The following is a 20,038-nucleotide window of genomic DNA, read 5'->3' on the forward strand; positions in this document are numbered from 1 at the left end:
GTGATCTTTGTCCAAGAATTTGAAAATAAAAATAAAAAAATAACAGGCAATTTGTCAAGGCCGAATATTAGGCGTAAATCAACTCCAAGTTATTGTATCGAGGGAATAATGCACTTTTTTATATATTTCCTCCAATAAGGAAATATCTCATAAGCCATGCCGTCTTCTGTTATACCACCCTCCCACCCACCCACCCACCCCCACTCCTCAAGGAAGATGACTGGGTGATATATTATATATAGGGGCTATAGTTCTTCATTTCCTGTTATTAATCTTTTATTTCTCCAATTTGGCAAAGTTTGAGAAATAACCAGAATTTAAACTCCTGATATTACAATATAAATTATGCTTAGTTATTGCACTATTCCGTTAAAGAATGAATTATCTAACTTAATAAAAATAGGGCTGCACATGAAAGAATATGTTGATAGATGGGTCAACAAAAGAGGAACAATTTGACTGCAAGCAACTAAGATGGTAAAATTTAGACAAATTGGTAGACTAACGAATTCTTCATATGCTCCAGATTAATTAAAGAGAAAAATTGGTTGTTGACTGATGTAAACTAAGAGTCTACCAAATTGTATAGAGAACCAATTCCCACAGAATAAACACACACAACAGTAAGTAAATAATACAATAGTATTTTACGTGGAGAATTCCCAGCTCACGAAATTAAAAACCACGACCTACACTCGTAGGATTTCAACTTCACTAACCGAGCAACTTTAGATTACAACCTATTGTAATATAGGAATTAAACTCTTAATCCCTCACCTACTTATTGCAAGCCTCTTTGTAATAACTCTATTACAAAGCTCACCACTTTGACTAACTCTAGTCAAACACAAACACAAGGTTTATGGTTTACAAAGATTTTCTACGAGATGCTTCTAACTAATATGAGTAGGAATTACAAGTAAATAACATTAACAAAGATACAACAATACTAAGGACACATGATGAACTCAGTGCTAGGATCTGGTCATTTGTTCCGTTGCTACTTTATTCTTCAAGCCTTGGAGTGAAATGAAGGCGGCTGCACACTTGAGAGAGAGTTTATATTTTAGGGTTTGCAAGTGCGTGTGATCGCTTGCTTCATGTTGATAATATATAAGTGAGGTCATTGGGATGCACACTCGAGCATTTGCATACCGCACACTCGAGCATTTGCACACTCGAGCATTTGCAGACCGCTGCTCTTTCAGGTTCTCAATCTTTTTCCCCAGGTCTGCATTTTCAGTTGTCAAGCGAGCAACCTTTGCACCATGTGCACTGCTAGAACCAGGTTCTTCTTTGGCATGACTAAGCTGTCCTCAAGAATGGCATTCCTATCCTTCAACCTCTGTATTTCCTCGTTAGCTACAGTCTGAGTATCAATCAGCTGAGAAATCGTAGAACTGCTGCCAACTCCCCCCTTCTTGTTGATACACTCGCACTCTTCCAAGGTAGTCATTGAGAACGTTTGCTTTCGAGTTCGCACAACTGCTCTTACCAAGGAAAGTTTGAATTATTCAAACACTCTAGTGAGCAGGAGCCCATAAGGCAAACCATGGTTCCCATCCTTGAAGTCTGCCACCTTTTTTCATATGTTCAATCATGATTCCAGGCAAGTTGATAATAGTGTATCCATCCAATGCTTCCAAGACGAACCGATCCGCTATTGAAGTATGGAATGCCTTTCCGCGCAAGGGAGCATGACCTTGTTCACCACCTCAAACATTAGCCGATATACTGGAAGCAGACCTTCTTGTGCACCCGTTCCCCTCTCTGAACAACCCGATGCTTTAGAATGACCTTCCTAAAGTTAGAGGAACAGATCCCTTCAATAGACGAGAGCCCCTCAGTGGGCACACCCAAGATACTCCCCAATACAGCTTCATCCATCACAAAATCCACTCCATTGACCTTCAGGCAGATATTTTCGTCTTCCACAGTGAATAGATCCGCGTAGAAACTCTGAACTTCCTCTTCATAGACTTTGGGACTCTGAACGGTAAATAGATGACTCCACTTCTGAAACTCGCAAATTTTAACCAGCTGTCTCATGCGTGACATGTCAAGAATGTTAGCATCAAACACTTTGCCCCACATCACTTTTTGTTTCTTTAGCTTTTCTCTTCTGTCAACTTCAGACACTTCGTCCACCCTAGCTTTCTTGGAGGAACCAGGTTCCTCACACTCACTTGCCTTTCTCTTCTGAGATTTCTTCTTCTCAACACTTTTCACAGACGACCCTTTCTTGGACTTCGCAATCACAAACTTCTTAGAGGATTTACGAATAAGGGAAGCATGTTCCTCATTCACCTCTCCGTCCTTAACATTCACAATATTGGCCGGAAGCAGATCCTCCCCATTCACCAATTTTCCGCCTTTCACCAATCTTCTTCTTTTCTTTTTCTCCTTATTCTTTTTCAAAGCATTTTCAAGTGCTTCTTTCTTTTGCTGCCTAGTAGTGGGTCTTCTAAGAACGGGCTCTTTGGAGATTGCCCTACCACTTTTAGCAGCTATAAACTGTGCTATAGGAATATCATCATAATCCTACTCACTTTCATCATTCTCTTCTTCAAACAAAGGCTTCATCTCAGGAATCACAAAATCTAACATAACTGCATCTAGATGAGGAGAAATGAGAGGGTCAGTACTATCCAGGGGCCTTTTAGTGGAGCATGGAGTTTCATCCCAAGTAGGAGCAGAGTTCTCCTCTTGGGAAGAGGGAGCAGGTCCCTCTGTTGTCTCCCTGTAGTACTAGCTGGTACCAATTAACTTTGAGGTAGTAATTCCCCACTTCCATCCCCATTCCCTTTTTCTTTGTAACGACTCAACCGATCGTTTTGAGTATTTGCATTTCATTCGGATATTTGAAGTCTCGAGTAACTTCATATGATTTATTATGATGTGTGTGTCGGTTGTGATTTTCAGGTGGTTCGAAATTAGTTGGAAGAATGAATTTCATAGTTGAAACTTTAAGTTGGAAGAATTGACAAAGTTTGAATTTTTAGTATTCGACCTCAAATCAGAGTTTTGATGGTCCTGTTATGTCCGGATGGTGATTTTGTACTTGGGCATATGCTCGGATTTGCATTTGGGCATTTCTAGAAGGTTTCGGCACTAATTGGCGAAAGTTGGAAATTTGAAGGTTTGGAAAGTTCATAAGTTTGACCGAGCGTTGACTTTGATGATATCGGATTCGAATTATGGTTCCGGAAATTTGAATAGCTTCTTTATATCATTTGGGACTTGCATGCAAAATTTGAGTTCATTTCGGGTTGATTTGATATGGTTCGACACGAGTTTTAGAAGTTGGAAGTTTAAAAGTTTATTAAGTTCGATTTGGGGAGCGATTCCTGATTTTGATGTTGTTAGGTGTGATTTGAGACCTCTAGTAGGTCCTTGTTATATTACGGGACTTGTTGGTATATTCGGACGGGGTCCCGAGTGGTTCGGGTGTGTTTCGGGTGAGTTTTGAACAAGTTTGGGCATTTCGGCACTTTGATGAGGTTCTGGAGCGGTTGAAGTGCGGGGCACATTTTGGAGTGCTGAGGCAAAGCCTCATGTGCGGACTACAGAGGAAAAGTGAGGACCACAGCAGGGGAAATCTGCAGGTTTGATGGTCTAGCTTCGGAAGCTTATATCTTTTAATATATAAGGAATTTGGAGATTACCTAAAAATGAACGTTGTAGCCCTTTGAGTATAGTTTCCACAAAGTTAAATCATTTATCATTTGGATATTTGTACAGAAAGTTATGGTCAATTTATTAAATCCTGGTAGTGTATATGGTGCTGAAGTGCGGCCACACAATGTGGATCACAGCCGCGGAGCTTGGAAGTGCGGACCACAAAAAAATGTGCGATCAACACTTTGGGAGATCATATGTGGTACCAAATAAATGAGGGTTTTATCTCATTTTTTTTTTTTGGACCTAGAGAGCTCGGTTTATGGCGAGGTTTTGAAGAAATTCATCGGGGTAAGTAATTCTAACTCAGATCTGGTTAATATACATGAATATACCATTATTTTCATCATTTAATTAGTGTTTTGAGATGAAAATTTGGAAAAAAATGTAGAAACTTCATAGTCTTTAATTTGAGAATTTGAAGGCCGATGTGATAGGATTCGACTAATTTTGGTATGGTTGGACTCGTGGTTGAATGGGTATTCGAATTTTATAATTTTTATCGGATTCCGAGACGTGGGCCCTATGTTGACTTTTGGTTGACTTCGGGGGTGTAATTATAAATTCGACCTTTATTATTTGGAATTGTTTCCTTAAGCGTTTGTTTAATGTAATTGATTTGCTTTTGCTTTATTATTTTTCACTCTGCAGGAATTTTGCACTAGCGCCGTGCGCCCCGTTACGCATGGCGTGGGGCGGTAGTGCAATTTTCTTAGAGTAATTTTGTTTTCTCACTTTTTGATATTCAGACTTGGTCCTCGATCCCCAAACGTGATCTCGACTTAATTTCTTGGATTTTTACTCAGACGTCAAAGTTCCAACTTGTTCAAATTAGCTCCAAATTATCTTAATAGCTTGGAATCATTTCCTGCAAGGTATAAAACATAAAATAAGTACAATTCACTATCATTTAAGCTCAAATACAAGTAAAATACAGTAACTAGAGTGAAAATTATGACTAAAATACGTGATTCTAGCCTACCATTACTTTGCGATCGGTATCATTATACTCCTTCCTTGTCTTTGGGACTGTCACTACTGTCCCGCCAATAGTCTTCATAGGGACGAAGGGTCCATCACAAAAGACATCACAAAGCTCTGAATCTTCAGTCATGATAAAACCATGCATTCTTGTCTTTCATCAGCTATAGTATTGTCCATTGAATCTTGGTGGTCTATAGGTTGATTGACCTTCTTCAAAATTTGGTGGAGCAGCCATGTGGATCCTTTCTAGGTGTTAGCCCTATAGAAAGAACATGCTCTGATACCAATTGGTGTAAAATATGAGTCCGCCAAACTGTATAGAGAACCGGGTTCTCTATCAGTTCCCACAGAACACACACACACACACAACAGTAAGTAAATAACACAACAATATTTTACGTGGAAAACTCTCAGCTCACGGGATTAAAAACCACGACCTACACTCGTAAGATTTCAACTTCACTAACCGAGCAACTTTAGATTACAACTTATTGTAATCTAGGAATTAAGCTCTTAATCTCTTACCTACTTGTAATAACTCTATTGCAAGCCTCTTTGTAATAACTCTATTACAAAGCTCATCACTTTGACTAACTCTAGTCAAACACAAACACAAGATTTATGGTTTACAAAGATATCCTACGAGATGCTTATAACTAAGCTGAGTAGGAATTAAAAGTAAATAACATTAACAAAGATACAACAATACTAAGGACACACGATGAACTCAGTGTTAGGATCTGGTCCTTTGTTCTGTTGCTACTTTGTTCTTCAAGCCTTGGAGTGAAATGAAGGCGACTGCATACTTGAGAGAGAGTTAATGTTTTAGGGTTTGCAAGTGTGTGTGATCCCTTGCCTCATGTTGGTAATATATAAGTGAGGTCATTGGGATGATATAAACAAGTATCCCATATACAACATGCTTCAAAAAGTGATTGTTGCACTGTTGCATTTGCAGTGTAATAGTGCGGCAGCTTTAACAGCTGTAAAGAATTGACTTGTACTATGACCGGAGTAACTTATAGTCATTTGTTCCCTCTGATGTTCATTTGACTGATGTCATTGGAATCTGTGCCAGACCTGTGACTTGTTATACTGAGCACTTTGAGGCTTTGTATCAAGCTCTCATTTGAAGTTTGTTAAATCATCAAAATATAAAAGGCACATAACTTATCCCTAACATATTTAACTGAAAACAACCAAACGCACTAATCAGTTCATGTTGTCCACATGCCCCAATATTGAGTTACTGGCACCTTACTATGTAACTGAATGCACTAGGTAAATTAGAAAGGAGCATGCTCTGGATTGCAGAAAGGAAATAGATCCAAGAGATTGTTGAAAATTCATGAGCCTCGCAAGTCGCAAAAATTATATAACTTTTCTTTGTTTTTCGGTATTTCAATTTAGTTTTTTCTTTGTTGGGGTTTTGATCTTTGAACTAATAAAGTTGTCAAAGAAATTTCACTAGTTTGACGGATTCAAATTGAAGAGTACTAGCTTAGGGGCCCATACTTGTAAACCATGATACTTCAACAAAAGTCTATTATGCTTTATTCACAGAATTTCAACCCTTTATCCAGTGGAGAATTGAAATTGGTGGAAATACATTTTAAGAAAATGGAAGGATTTGTATAGGCAATACCCACTATAATCCGAATGCGGGAGGGGGCTGGTGCAACATGTAGTTAATATTATACTCGTACAAATTAGTGACCACCTCCCCCCTCCCTCCCCCAAACAAAAGAAAAAAATTCAATGATTCTAATTAATAAAATACGAAGATATTTCTGACTAGAGGAAAGACTTGTTAAAATTATGTGCAAATAGATTACTGCCAACCTATAGCACTAGGGGCATGTTTGGAAAGCAACCATATAATTGAATTTTGGTGTAATATTTTGTATGTATTTATATATCTGTTATATACAAATTTTATACATTTTTGTAATTATGAGAAGTAAAAGTGATGTTTGGCGAAAAAAATATTATCCCATCTTTGGATAAACTTAACCTCGGAGAAAAAGAAAAAAGAAGGGAAACTTACAAAAATATCCCAAATAAATCTCAACTTACCAACCTCTCGTCATTAGTCATATACTTACCAAAACTAGCCATTTCTGTATCAATTTCGGGCCAATTCCCCATGTTTCCGCTATCCTTGTGGAGTTCCATACGATGCGAACCAACCCTTTTACCATCACAGCTTCTTCCCCCACCTTCCGTACTCCAACAACGAGGGTCCTTCTGATACTTCTGGTGCGATGACTAATATGATAGTTGCAATGCCATTACTGCAATCACCGGCCGAGATCTTCATCTGGCCTCATCAGTCCTAATGATCTTGCAAGATAAGATAAGCTCGGGTAGCAACAACAACAACAACAAACTCAGTGGATTCTAAAAATCTAAGCAAAAAAGGAACTTTTTCAATGGGTATAGTTGAAATTCATTGAAAACATATAGATAAGTTAATATACAAAATTTGAGGAAGATTGGAGGTGATTTGGACTGGTTTTGTATCAAAATTCGTAATTAAACCGAGTTCAAAAAATGCTTCTGCGACACATGTATCAAACATGTATCACGCATGTATCTCACACACAAGTATACATGTCATACACAATTAATACAAATATGATATATATGTGATACACAGTGTGATACACATATTATTTTTTTCATGTTCAATTTTTACTTCGAATTTTCAATTCAAACCACCTCAAAACTTCACTAAATCATCCCAAAACTGAGATTCAAGCTCCTTAAGATGTACCCAATCTATTCTAATAATACTCACTCAAAAGAAAGTAAAAATTTGATATTTTTTTGCTACAAATAACTAATTAGCTAATATTAATAATATTTGATTAATATTAGTAATATTTTATAAATGGACATAAGCGTAGTTTCCAAAAAAGAAGGGAACTATACCGCGTACAGGAATCTTCTATCATTTGTCAATTGATGTCAATTGTCAATCCTCATTGGATCTTTAGAGGATACTTTCCACGCAATTTCACGCCGTTGTCCGTTAAAGAAGTTTTGCCTCAATTCGGCAGACACATCAAAATCAAAACCGAAAGTCCTACCAAAGGAAAAAGGAAACACAACTCGTGTACTAGTTTCTTTGAATTGTGTAATCACCCGGCGGCCCAATTGTGTTTGGGGCTAAAGCCAAACTTTAACGAGGGATCCTAAGTTTTTCGGTATTAAAAAACTCATTTAGTAAGATATTATTTAAAGTTTATTTTTCTAATTTTTTGAGATGTAAAATTATTAATAATTTATTTATAATCGATTTCTTGACTAGGATTATATATGTTTCCACTTTCTAGGATTATTATTCAATTCTTTTAGGAAATTATTATTCAATTCTTTTAGGATTTCCTGATTTTCTAAAAAATCTGTGACTCACCAATTTCTTCTTCTTCTTGGATTCCATTATCGTCTAGCTCAACTATATTAGTGATTTGTTCATCTACCACAATATTTTTCCTTTTTTTTAATTTAAATTTTTTATTGTTCACTAAAAATTTATCAAGCGCTCTTTTTTGGAATTGTATTACAGTTCCAATTCTTCTATTTTTTGGCATTTTTAATACGCAGTTTCATATTTTCTTGTTGACATATTACAATTCATAATAAATAAATAAAAAGATGATACATATACTTACAAACAAAAGATATCAAAAAATAATAAATTATAGATGCAAAGTAATAAGAAAAGTACGGAACAATTGAACCTGGTTTAACAAACAGTCATAGATAACTTGATATTACTTTTGCTGCTTCAATATTTTTGGTGCAATAGCTTGACAAAAAATGGTTGCAATTGCCTTTTGCTATCTTACTTGACGGAATGTTTTATGAGATAGTGGACTTGTAAAGAAAGATAAAGTAATCAAAGTAATATGGGCCTCATAATAATGATGATAGTGTATAAAGAAGGCAAGAAACATATTCACACCTAAAGTTTAGGGCTGAATCCCAAAAGTAACTATTTCTATTACCAAATTATCTCTTATTTTCTTTTTCATGAAAAATGTGCTTTTTTTTTTTTTTGATATACTAGATATTTTTCTAAAAAAATTATCACATGCACCTATTTAATATTAGAAAATTTTGGGCCCCTATAGATATGGGGCCTCAAGCAGTTGCTTGAGTTGCCTTACCATCAGACCGCCCCTGGTAATAACTTTCATTGAGTTTACTTTAGTCACGCTTCTAAAATTAACTTATTTTTTAAAAAGAAATTTCTTAAAAATATTTTTTTCAAAAGTATTTTTGGTGAAAAATAATATATGTTTGGCTAATTAATTGGCAAAGCACTCTTGAACAACAATTAATTTTTTACCAGGCTTTTAGAAAGTGTTTTTACATATATTTTACTCAAGAATGCTTTTCAAAAAAGTATTTTTGAGTTGAAGCTATTTTTTTCTACTTCTCCAAAACTGTTTCTGCTTCTACTCAAAAACACCTTTTCTAAAAAATTGGCCAAACACTTCAACTTTTAAAAGAAAACACACACAAAAAAAATATTTTGGCCTTGGAGAATCTTGGTCAACCAGGCTATCATTAGGAATTTCTTTTTGGATCATCACTAATTAAATTGTTATTAATATTCAAAAACTCCACTTAGTACGTAGTTAATTAAGAAAGGTAGCAACTTCACAAGAGCGATCACTTCTTTAACCAACTTAGGGCATTGAAATTCTCACTGTGGTGAACATATATAACAACTATGCTAAAGGATATATACATCATTCATTTATTTAATTACTTATGTCTTAACACATCTCTTCACAAGGTGCTTACTGCTTAGTATTTTTTTCCGACCAAACATGTCAAAATACATTTTAATAATTACTGATTATAACTTACTATAAGGTTTGGATTTAAAAGTTCTGGTTGTTCTAATATGATGTTAAATTAATAGTATATCTTATTTCATCCAAAAGTTTTAAGGGGTTACAAGAAATATCCACTTATGTTTTAAATAGTAAATGTTTTTAACAGGTTTAATTGACGTAAATAGGATGCATCTTTTCACTTCCGTCCCTCTCTATTTAAGCTTTACCACGGCCTATAGAAGTGCAGCATGTGCTTATCACTCCCTTCAGCTAATAATCCACTTTATATATTTTTCAACCTTCTTCTCCTTTTACCTATCTTTATATATATTTTTATCATCACACGAATTACGATCATTCAAGTCTTCCTTAATTAGGAGATTACTTCTTCATTCTTTACTGTATGAGCTTTGCAAGTTTTTCAGTAACTTTGGTTTTCTCTTTTCAAATTTTGCGTGTAATTAACATATTTGTTTTTCTGGCCAAGTAAAGCATCTTCTTCTATCTCTGATTCTACGTCTTCCTTTGTTGCTTCTTCTACACACTATCTGAGAACTTCTTGTGGAGTTTCTGAAACATATATAATTTTATATTGCTAAATTAGCAGGTAGTCCACAGGATCGTAACTATGGTCAAGAATATTGCAAAGTTATCACTTCACAATTTCTTCCAGAAAAGGTGCATATATATATGCTCTCTAATTAATTAATTAATTTTCTGAACTACCATTGCATGTGTACATTTTGTATGATCTGTCTCCATCTTGTCAATTTTTGGTTATTGGGTTTTAATTAGTTTGACCAATCTTCAGAGTTAAGAGAAATAATAGAATATTTTTTTTTATTAGTCAAATATTCAGAATCAAATCTAGAAGTTTAAACTTTTTCATATTAAAATAGTAAATCAAAAATACTTCAAAGTATTATTAGTCAAAGTAAATTAACTCTGAGAACAAAAAGCATTTGGGAGGAGGAAGTACAATTTTGCCTTTAATTTGCTAGTATATTTTGCTTTCCACTTCATCAATTTGTGGAAGATAGTGAGGTGAGGAGGGGATGTAATTGACATTGGCTGTTTTTGATCAGCATCAATTTTAATTTTGATCATAATCATACATATACACAATTCCTTTTTCCACATAAAACTAATAAAAAAAAGCTTTATGTAATAACTATATTGTTGGTTTATTCGTGATTGAACCCCTTTTTGTTCTTTTATGTAGCAACGAAACGATCCATGCATGTGCCATATATTACCTATATAGGAATGAAGACATTATATCTAAATAATATTAAGCAAGCGGCGTTAAATTAATTAGGATTTCAAATGGACTAAAGGAAATCATAAAAAGAAAATGAAAGGTTTGACACAAGAACAAAACATTCATGTTTATTTAGAAAAAGGTTGGCTTGCAGATGCTTACAAAAGTAACTAACTCCAATATAATACATGAGTGATAAGTCTATATGGACCAATGACTTTTGAAAAATAACCATAGATACATACTCCATCCTTTTTCCAGACACAATTTAATTAGATGAAGTTTAAGATGTTAATTGACTTGTATTTAAATTAGTAAATCTTATTATTAGTACCTGTGCATGAGACATTTTTGTGTTGTTTACACCAGATGACCACTTTTGTGGCCAACCTTGTATTTAGAAGTTGACCACCTTTTCAAATTTAAACTTGTAAGTTGTACCTTACTTAACAGTTTTGAATTTTAAACTTTAGACCTGGTGATCACAGTTGAACTTCAGACAATTGCTCTAATTCCTAAAAGTGATCAATTTCTAATTAAAAGGCCCGAAAAGTGGCTATTTGTGTAAATCATGATATTCCATATGAAAAGATTTATCATATAATTTAGGATTGGTTGAGTATGACTTTAGCTCAAGAACTGGACTTCTAAGACAGTATATAAAGTAAAAATATCACGGGCTAGCCAGTTTTCGGACTGGTAATTCAAAAATAGCCAACGTTTGCAAAATCATTGAAAAATAACCACTGTTTTGCTGCAATACGGACCGGTCCAGCATAATATACTGGAGATTAGTGCACATGTGTATGAACTTTCAGCATATTATGCTGGAACTTCAACACGCGGAAAGTTCCAGCATAATATACTGGAGATTGAAGCACATGTGTATGAACTTCCAGCATATTATGCTGGACCGGTATATTATACTGGAACTCCAGTATATTATGTTGGAATATTTTTCATATTTTGAACAGTGTTTTTGTTTAGATTTATCTTTACATGAAAAGTGGCTAAATTTTGATTACTTTTGAAACTGTAGCTTTTTTTCAATTACCACTTGTAAATTTGGCTATTTTTTAATTTCTCCCGTATATAATTCCTAACAAAATAGGAAGATCAAATATGTTAGTACTACAATTTTTTCCTATAGTAATCCGTACTTAGCTGAATTAACACGAAAGTTTATGCAAAAAACTCAAGAAGCAGATATAATTTCCTAGAATTTAAATAAATTAGACTTTTTTTTTAAAAAGCAGAAAAGTTAGGAATAAAGGATGAACTCCTTAAACTTAAATTGGCCATAGAAATGAAACCATTTCCACTATTCTGCACTGTCTTTGTTGGCGTTTATGTAGTTTGTAGAAATTGTTATTGTTTCATAGTCATTATGACGATTTACGTACAGTTGAATTCTTAAAGCACATATATGACCCTTCTTTGCAGTAATAAAGCTGAGGACTTTTTGAAGGATTATTACATTCCTGATTACATACTTATACCAGAAAGAAAAATACAGAATGACTATGACATAGCTTCTTGTCCTGTACTTGTATTCATCAACTCGAAAAGTGGTGGTCAACTTGGAGGACAACTTCTTTTGACATACCGTACTCTTCTTAATAAAAACCAGGTAAACCTCTGTTATATGATACTACAGTAGTTTTTAATTGAACATGGGGTCACTCAACTTGTATATATTGTTGGAAAATTGTGAAAGTTGTATAAATGCAAAGGTTGGAATGACTGTTTTCAGGTGTTTGATTTGGGTGAAAAGGCACCTGACAAGGTTCTACACCAATTTTACTCCAATTTAGAAAAGCATAAGCAAAATGGAGATAACTTGTCACATGAAATTGAAAGGAGATTAAGAGTCATTGTGAGTTTGGTAAATAATTGAAGTGTGTATGTATTACTTGTCTTTTATTTGTTTGAAGTATATTTATTTAGTCACACTCACACAGGTAGCAGGTGGGGATGGAACAGCAGGGTGGATTCTTGGTGTTGTTTCAGATCTTAAATTGGCTCATCCACCTCCAATTGCAACTGTGCCATTAGGAACTGGAAACAATCTACCTTTTGCATTTGGATGGGTAAGATACTCAGATCACATTATCTGATGGAACAACTTATTCTAAGTATGATACTATAAGCATTGCCATAGTTCTCCCTTGACTTAATTGTTGTATTTTCAGTGATTCTAATACTCTTTACAAGTATAAAATCAAAAAGGTGTTGGTCTAACTTCAGAACATTGGCCTTTATCTTTAGAGTCGGATCTAGCATGTAAACAGGGGGTGCACTTGCACTATTGTTAGGGCTCAAACTATATATATTTGCATAAAAATTCCAATACCGCCTTTAAATCCTTAATTTATTTATGTCTATGTTAGTCACTTTCCTTTTATAGAGTACTCTTGTAGGTGTTGTAGTATCATTTAATTTTGCATCTGCTTGAGAATATGTCTAATAATTGCAGGGGAAAAAGAATCCTGGTACTAATTGCCAGTCCGTGAAGTCATTCCTGAATCAAGTGAAAAATGGAAAAGAAATGAAAGTTGACAGGTAATTTTGGTTTTACTTGAGTGGTGAATCTGAAGGTTCTCTGTATATCTGCTTGTCAACAAATACATAAGTGATGTTATTATACCTTAGTTATTGCTGTAAATATTTGCTTTGTCTTGGCCTGTAATACACCATTTTGTCTATTAATCTTCACTACATACAGTGTCCAATACTTCCTCATATATTATACTGCATTAATTTGAATAATGCTATGGGTTTCTACTGGCAGCTTTAAGAGTGAAGAAAACCTGATTTCTGGATTTAAAATATCAGATCATGAATAGAACTCTTAGCAGAGATTGACACCATCCCTAGGTATTCTTGATCTAAACATTATAGCTAGCAGGATGGATTTATTTTAATAACATCGTGTCTGGGCCAGCTTGCACACACCTCAACTATTCTATCAGATACCTGCTACATCCCACCAGGATGATATACTTGTAGACATCTAGTATCTTGTGTTAATTAACCTGAAGAGTGGTTTCTATTAAAATCATGACTTTACTGTAATTATATGTGAACAGAGAAAATTTATCTTATGCTTTTTGAATACAGCTGGTTTCAACGGTTTACCTTTTCTACATTGACTGACACTGATGTGCAAGCTGTTTGAAGGAAAATCCGTGATTGTGTGCCTACAAAATAAAATCAAGAACTTGTTTTTAAATATGTTCAAGCCGTTTAGCACGACAATTTGTGCATCTTTTATTGCATATTTAACTTAAGCATCACTTTGCTATCTCTACCACTGAACCATTCCAGTTGCATCTTACACTTGAGATTTGTAGTTTGGAGTAAAATGAGAAGGAAAATTTGAGCCAGTATTGTGAACTGTCCAGATAGTGATTAATCATTTAGGTCAGAATCTTAGAGTATGATTGAGATTATGCTTTTACCTTACATGAAAAAAAGACACGGTTTCAAGCATTTAGAGATTGTTTATTATGCTGCTTATCTGAAAGAACCGTTGTTATTTTCCAGCAGCGCGCAAGCTTTTGCAAATCAATATAATATTAGCAAGAAAATATTTAACGAAATCTGGATAAGCAAATTAGGCCTTATCATTTTCTGACATATTAGTTTGTATAACATGAAACTGCAACTTTTGCTACCTCTATTAGTTGGCTGGATTTCTTGCTCTCTACAAGGCACGGGCAAGTTTATTGGCATAAAGATGACCCATTCGCCATAGACCAACTTTTCATTGTGTAAACCTGAAAATCTTCACTTGGCTGACATGATTGTTATTACGTTTCAGCTGGCGTATTCTTATGAAAATGAAGGCTCCTAAAGAAGGTTCTTGTGTTCCAATCACACCTCTTGAGCTACCACATTCATTGCATGCTTTTCACCATGTGTCTCGAGCTGATACTTTGAACAAGGTATCAAACTGTTCAGTCCATTATTTCTTTTGTTTAGTGTATAAATCAGCTAAAAATATATTCTAGCAGAGAGTATCTAGATTTTCCCTTTCTGTCGCCTACTGGAAATGTGATGAGTATTTACTTCTTGTGCTTAAGTAAATGAAATCTTACAACTAGAATGATGTTCCAGCTTAAACATCCTTTCTAGATGCTAGAATACATCTGATATCTGATTGATTGGGTTAAAAAATAACTTGTTGATCTTATACCTTGCTAACTTTTACTTGAGATGTCTGATACTCTCGCTAAGGAAATGAATAAGTTAATTTGATTTCACCTGCTTGAATTTATCTCCCTCTTATCATGCATTGCTTTACCTTAAGGTGCATTATGCCTATTTTCAGGAACGCCATCATATATTTCGAGGAGGATTTTGGAACTACTTCAGCATCGGTAAGTGTTTTAATCCCTCATCTTAAATATATCTTTTTTTGGTTATTGTAGTATTCAAGTACTCCACTTTGGCACTTGAAGCTTAAATGAATTCTATGGGGTGGTATACATTTGGCCTGTTTATTGAACAATCCAGACAAATTGGTTTATGACACCCTTCTCTGTCTAATGCAAAGCTATACATGAGGTCTACATTCCCTAGAAGCACTGCATATTTGAATGTGTCATGATTTTATCAAGAACTTAATTTTTGCATTATCTAGTGTTGTATTCTTTTCATTCTCGAGTCGAAGCTTTTCATCTTTTTCACTTTTTTCATTTTTCCATAACTTGCAGGAATGGATGCTCAAGTTTCATATGCATTTCACAGCGAGAGGAAGCTACATCCAGAAAAGTTCAGACACCAGTTAGTTAATCAGGTCCTCTTACTGTCATTTGGAACATGGTGTCATTTAAATTTCCCTACTTGTGGTTTGTTTTTATGTTCTGAAGTAGCTTACAAAGTCTCTTGACATGTCAAATATGGCTATATAATTAAAGATAGCCCTGCCACCAATGGTATCCCGATCATGTGGATGTTTGTTCAATTTTATCTTTTCATCTATGCTTCTTACTGGTGGTCCTTTTGTTTTCTATTTGTTCAATTACTTTTATTTGAAATCTTCTCTGATAGTCCTTTCTCTTTGTTTACGATTTGCTTAGAGAACTTATGGAAAGCTTGTATGTAAACAAGGATGGTTTTGCACTTCTTTCGTGCATCCATCTTCAAGGTTAGTCTTCTAGTCAAGGTTAACCTGTATATATCGCTGGCCGTATCATGTCTTTCTTTATTTGTTTGAACACATTCCATTACCTTTCTCCCCTGCTAGTATGAACATCATTATGATTTGGAATTAATTTTAGTGATAGTTAGTTCCAAGAGGTTTCTTTTTGCATGTGCTAGAAGAAGGAAGATAAAACCATTACTCATGACCTAGCGACAAAACATTTTAGATATTTAATGAACTATATGGCAATAAATACCAGGAAATGGACTTTTCAAAATATCATAGTCTATGTTATTAGGACTTTGTGATATAGTATCAGCATTTTAGTCTCATTATGAATCCTCAATATCATTCTCATGCTTTTGTATTTTGCCTTTGATGTCAGATAGTCATGTAACAAGACATTTATGATCTTGGCATCTTAACACTTTGTCACCTACTGCAAAGAATTTATTCATATTTGTTTGTCGATCTGTGTTCTGTGTTCCATTAGTATGTGAAGAGGATGAGGTTGTAACAGACTAACAGTGCCTCTTTCATTTCAAACTAAACACTGAATGAATCCGTTTTTTCTGCAGAAACATGGGACAGCTAGCAAATGTCAAAATAATGAAAAGGCCAGGAGAATGGATAGACCTCCACATACCTAGAAGGTAGCAATATGGCGCTCTATAACCTGCACCATTTGCATTTTACTTTTAAATCTCCAATAGGTGAATAGATGACATAAGTTTTGGTAATCTTCACAAATAGTTCATGGTTGTATGTGCAGCATTAGGTCTATTGTCTGCCTTAATTTGCCCAGCTTTTCTGGAGGACTTAATCCTTGGGGAAGACCTAACAAGAAGAAGTTGCATGAGGTCAGATTCTATTTTCTTTAAGTACCTTATGCCCGAATCTAATATAAGAATGCCATATGTTAATAAGATAAGTTGGCTGGATCCTTCTATTGAAACATTTTCTGTATTGCTTTTATGTTTGTACTTTAACAGAGGGACCTTACTCCTCCATATGTTGATGATGGTCTGCTTGAGGTTGTTGGTTTCCGAGATGCTTGGCATGGACTTATTTTGTTTACTCCAGGAGGGCACGGAACACGCCTTGCACAGGTTGTTTGATCAAGAAAAATTCTTAAGATGGAAATATGTTTGATCAATTCAATGTGTTTCTCTGGTGCATTTTGTTAAGTTCTTTGGTTAATAAGTGCTCATAATACAGAGAAGCTAATGTTGTTCTCTATTTTATATCTGTAGGCAAAGAGAATCCGGTTTGAGTTTCAGAAGGGTGCAGGTGAGCATACATTTATGAGGATGGATGGGGAACCATGGAAGCAACGTCTTCCCGCGGATGATGACACGGAGGTCATAGAAATATCCCATTTTGGTCAAGTGAACATGCTCGCCAGTCCACATTGCCAATCCAGAAGTATCAATGCGCCTACTTCAGATCACTTTCAGGAGGAAGAGAAAGACAACAATCATGAAAAAGATTTTGAAGACGACTCAGAAGAGAGGAGAAAGTTGGGTGCAGCTGACACTTTCCGGATACCAGATGGCTTTGACATAACACATCTTTAGTTAGGCGTTTTACTCTTGAAGGTCTTGGTGAGTAGAGTTATTCAATACTTCCGCTGATAGAAGGTAGCAAGTACCCGATAATATAGTCGAGGTATGCACACGCTCGTCGTTTACATTACTAGTTGGTTTAGGCCTTCGGAAGAATATCTAGTGTTAGTAGTTTACATTACTGGCATATTACCAGGTTCTTAGAGTGCACATGTAAGCAACAACTTCCAGTAACACCTTCTCCACTTTGCTTCTAGTCTCACTTTTATGTAATGCGTAACAACTTAATGCCCTGGATTTTCATAATAATATCTTATGCAATGGTGATTTGCTATACTTGCTTGAAGCAAAATGTTGGTGTCAGTTGTCACAGTCAGTGTGATATGTGCTTGACGTTTAGACCCCGTATTGGAATGATAATCAAAACGTGGTAGAGTTGACCAAAGACAGTAAGGTGGAATGTGTGACAAAATGGCACAATACTAATGGCATGTTTGGCCAAGTTTCTCAAGTGGAAACAATATTTTTTTTTCTCTCAAAAGCACTTTTCCCCCCTAACTTGAGGTGTTTGGCCAAGCTTTTTTGTGGGAAAAAAGTACTTTTGGGAAGAAGCAGAAGCAATTTCTGAGAAGCAGAAAAATAGCTTCTCCCCAAAAGCAGAAGCAGAAGCAGTTTTGACTTTTCTTCTTACCAAAAATACCCTTAACAAAATATAGTATATACCAAAATAATCGTTAAACCTAATACTTAGGATATTAATGTATAAATATTTTTTATTATTTTTAGGATAACTTTTCAATATATAGTGACTTTAGGGGTGAATGCTTTTATATTTGTTGAATGATTTTTTAATATATTTAACTTATATTAAAAGATTTAAGTACTTTTAAATTTTATTTTCATATTTTACTTAAATAAAATGAAAAGATTTAATTACTGCATGTAATAATAAATTTTTAAGATTATTAATTTACTTATAATATTAACTATTAAGTAAATCTATTCATGTCCTTATTCGTAATTTGATACTTAAAAGAACTTTTTGAAAAGTTTGGCCAAACATAAATAATTGCTGAAAAGTGCTTTTCAGAGTGATTAGCCAAACACAAACTGCTTCTATGCAAAAGTATTTTTTTCAAAAGCACTTTTGAAAAAAACACTTCTCAAAATAAGTTGATTTCTCCAACTTGGCCAAACAGGCTATAAGTCCCCAACTTTATCTTTTAATTTTTCTTATTCCAAATTTACAAGAGTCTTTTACATTTTTAGGTTTCTTGTTAGAACTTACAAATTGTATTAAAGTGATATTTCCTACAATTAATAGATTGCAAAGTTGTAACATAAAAAATCGTTCTAAAAAAAAGCTAGTGAAATGTTGTTACATAATATATAGCGTAATAAAAATATTTTAATTGGCTATAAACCTAATACAAAATATAAAGAAAATAAAAAAAAGACACCGAATTTATATTAAATACTACTAAATATACTCTATTTAGTCTATAATATAGTGTAATAAAAATATGAAAATCTTGCATAAATGTCCCAAATAAGTTCCAACTTACTAACCTCTAGCCATTAATCATAGATTTACCAAAACTAGCCAAACACATATAAAAATTAAAAAACTCAAATAAATAAGATTTTTTCTCTCCAACAATCACACACAAAGATCTCCTTCCATATTTTTAAGCGTGATCAGCAACATTAGATGCAAGACGGAAAGAAAATTTCATGGATGAGGTAGGAAATAAGGTGATGAAATACAAAAAAATATATATACAAGATTCCAAAAATCGAAGCAAAAAGGGATACTTTTCAATGGGTATGGTTGAAATTCATTGAAAACATATAGATGAGTCAATACACAAAATTTGAGGGAGATTGAAGGCAATTTGGACTGATTTGGTATTAAAATTCGTAGTTAAAATCGAGTTTGAAAATTTTTTCAGTGACACTTGTATCGAACATATATCACACATGTATCCTACACATAGGTATACATGAATATACACGTGATACACATTTGATACAAATGTGATACACACATTATTTTTTTCATATTCATCTTCAACTTCGAATTTTCAATTCAAACCACCTCAAAACTCCATCAAATCATCTCAAAACTGAGATTCAAGCTCCTTAAGATATACCCAATCTATTCTAATAACACTCATCAAAAGAAAGCAAACATTTAACATTTTTTTAGCTACAAATACTGAATTGGCTAATATTAGTAATATTTTATGAATTGGCCAATTTTTATAATAAACTACTTATAAATGGACATAACTGGTAGTTTCCCTAAAAATATTTTAATTGCTATGCCAAGATTGATGTGTAAGATTTTCCTACGTATATGGGTGGCCCAATAGGTTTAAGACCCGTAATTAATATTTAATTACTGAGCAAATCTCATCCGTCCGATCGGTTACTTGATGGACATACCAGATTAAGTCAATTACTCTATAAATTGGTCATCTCCCCACTCATTAGGGTTAGCACATATTCTATTCTTCTTTCCCATCACTAAAGGCGGCGGTAACGT

At 34.4% G+C, this 20,038-nt stretch overlaps 1 protein-coding gene across 4 annotated transcripts; it reads left to right on the top strand.

Moving 5' to 3' along the window:
* The first annotated feature begins 9,758 nt into the window (after positions 1–9,758).
* Positions 9,759–17,836, top strand: LOC107784031 (diacylglycerol kinase 5). 4 transcript variants are annotated; one of them, XM_016605084.2, is made up of 14 exons: positions 9,759–9,916; positions 10,123–10,193; positions 12,220–12,406; positions 12,530–12,661; positions 12,738–12,866; positions 13,253–13,338; positions 14,600–14,723; positions 15,110–15,158; positions 15,495–15,577; positions 15,861–15,928; positions 16,504–16,578; positions 16,698–16,785; positions 16,918–17,034; positions 17,179–17,836. In XM_016605084.2, the coding sequence occupies exons 2-14, from the start codon at positions 10,144–10,146 to the stop codon at positions 17,500–17,502; spliced, it is 1,512 nt and encodes a 503-aa protein (XP_016460570.2). In that variant the 5' UTR covers positions 9,759–9,916; positions 10,123–10,143; the 3' UTR covers positions 17,503–17,836. The 4 variants fall into 4 exon arrangements, with proteins under 4 accessions (XP_016460570.2, XP_016460571.2, XP_016460569.2 ...); XM_016605085.2 differs by having other exon boundaries at positions 9,788–9,916; positions 10,120–10,193; XM_016605083.2 differs by having other exon boundaries at positions 9,867–10,001.
* The last annotated feature ends 2,202 nt before the right edge of the window (positions 17,837–20,038 follow it).

The sequence above is a fragment of the Nicotiana tabacum genome, chromosome 21 (assembly GCF_000715075.1).
Source record: "Nicotiana tabacum cultivar K326 chromosome 21, ASM71507v2, whole genome shotgun sequence".
In the NCBI taxonomy this organism is placed as follows: Eukaryota; Viridiplantae; Streptophyta; class Magnoliopsida; order Solanales; family Solanaceae; genus Nicotiana; species Nicotiana tabacum.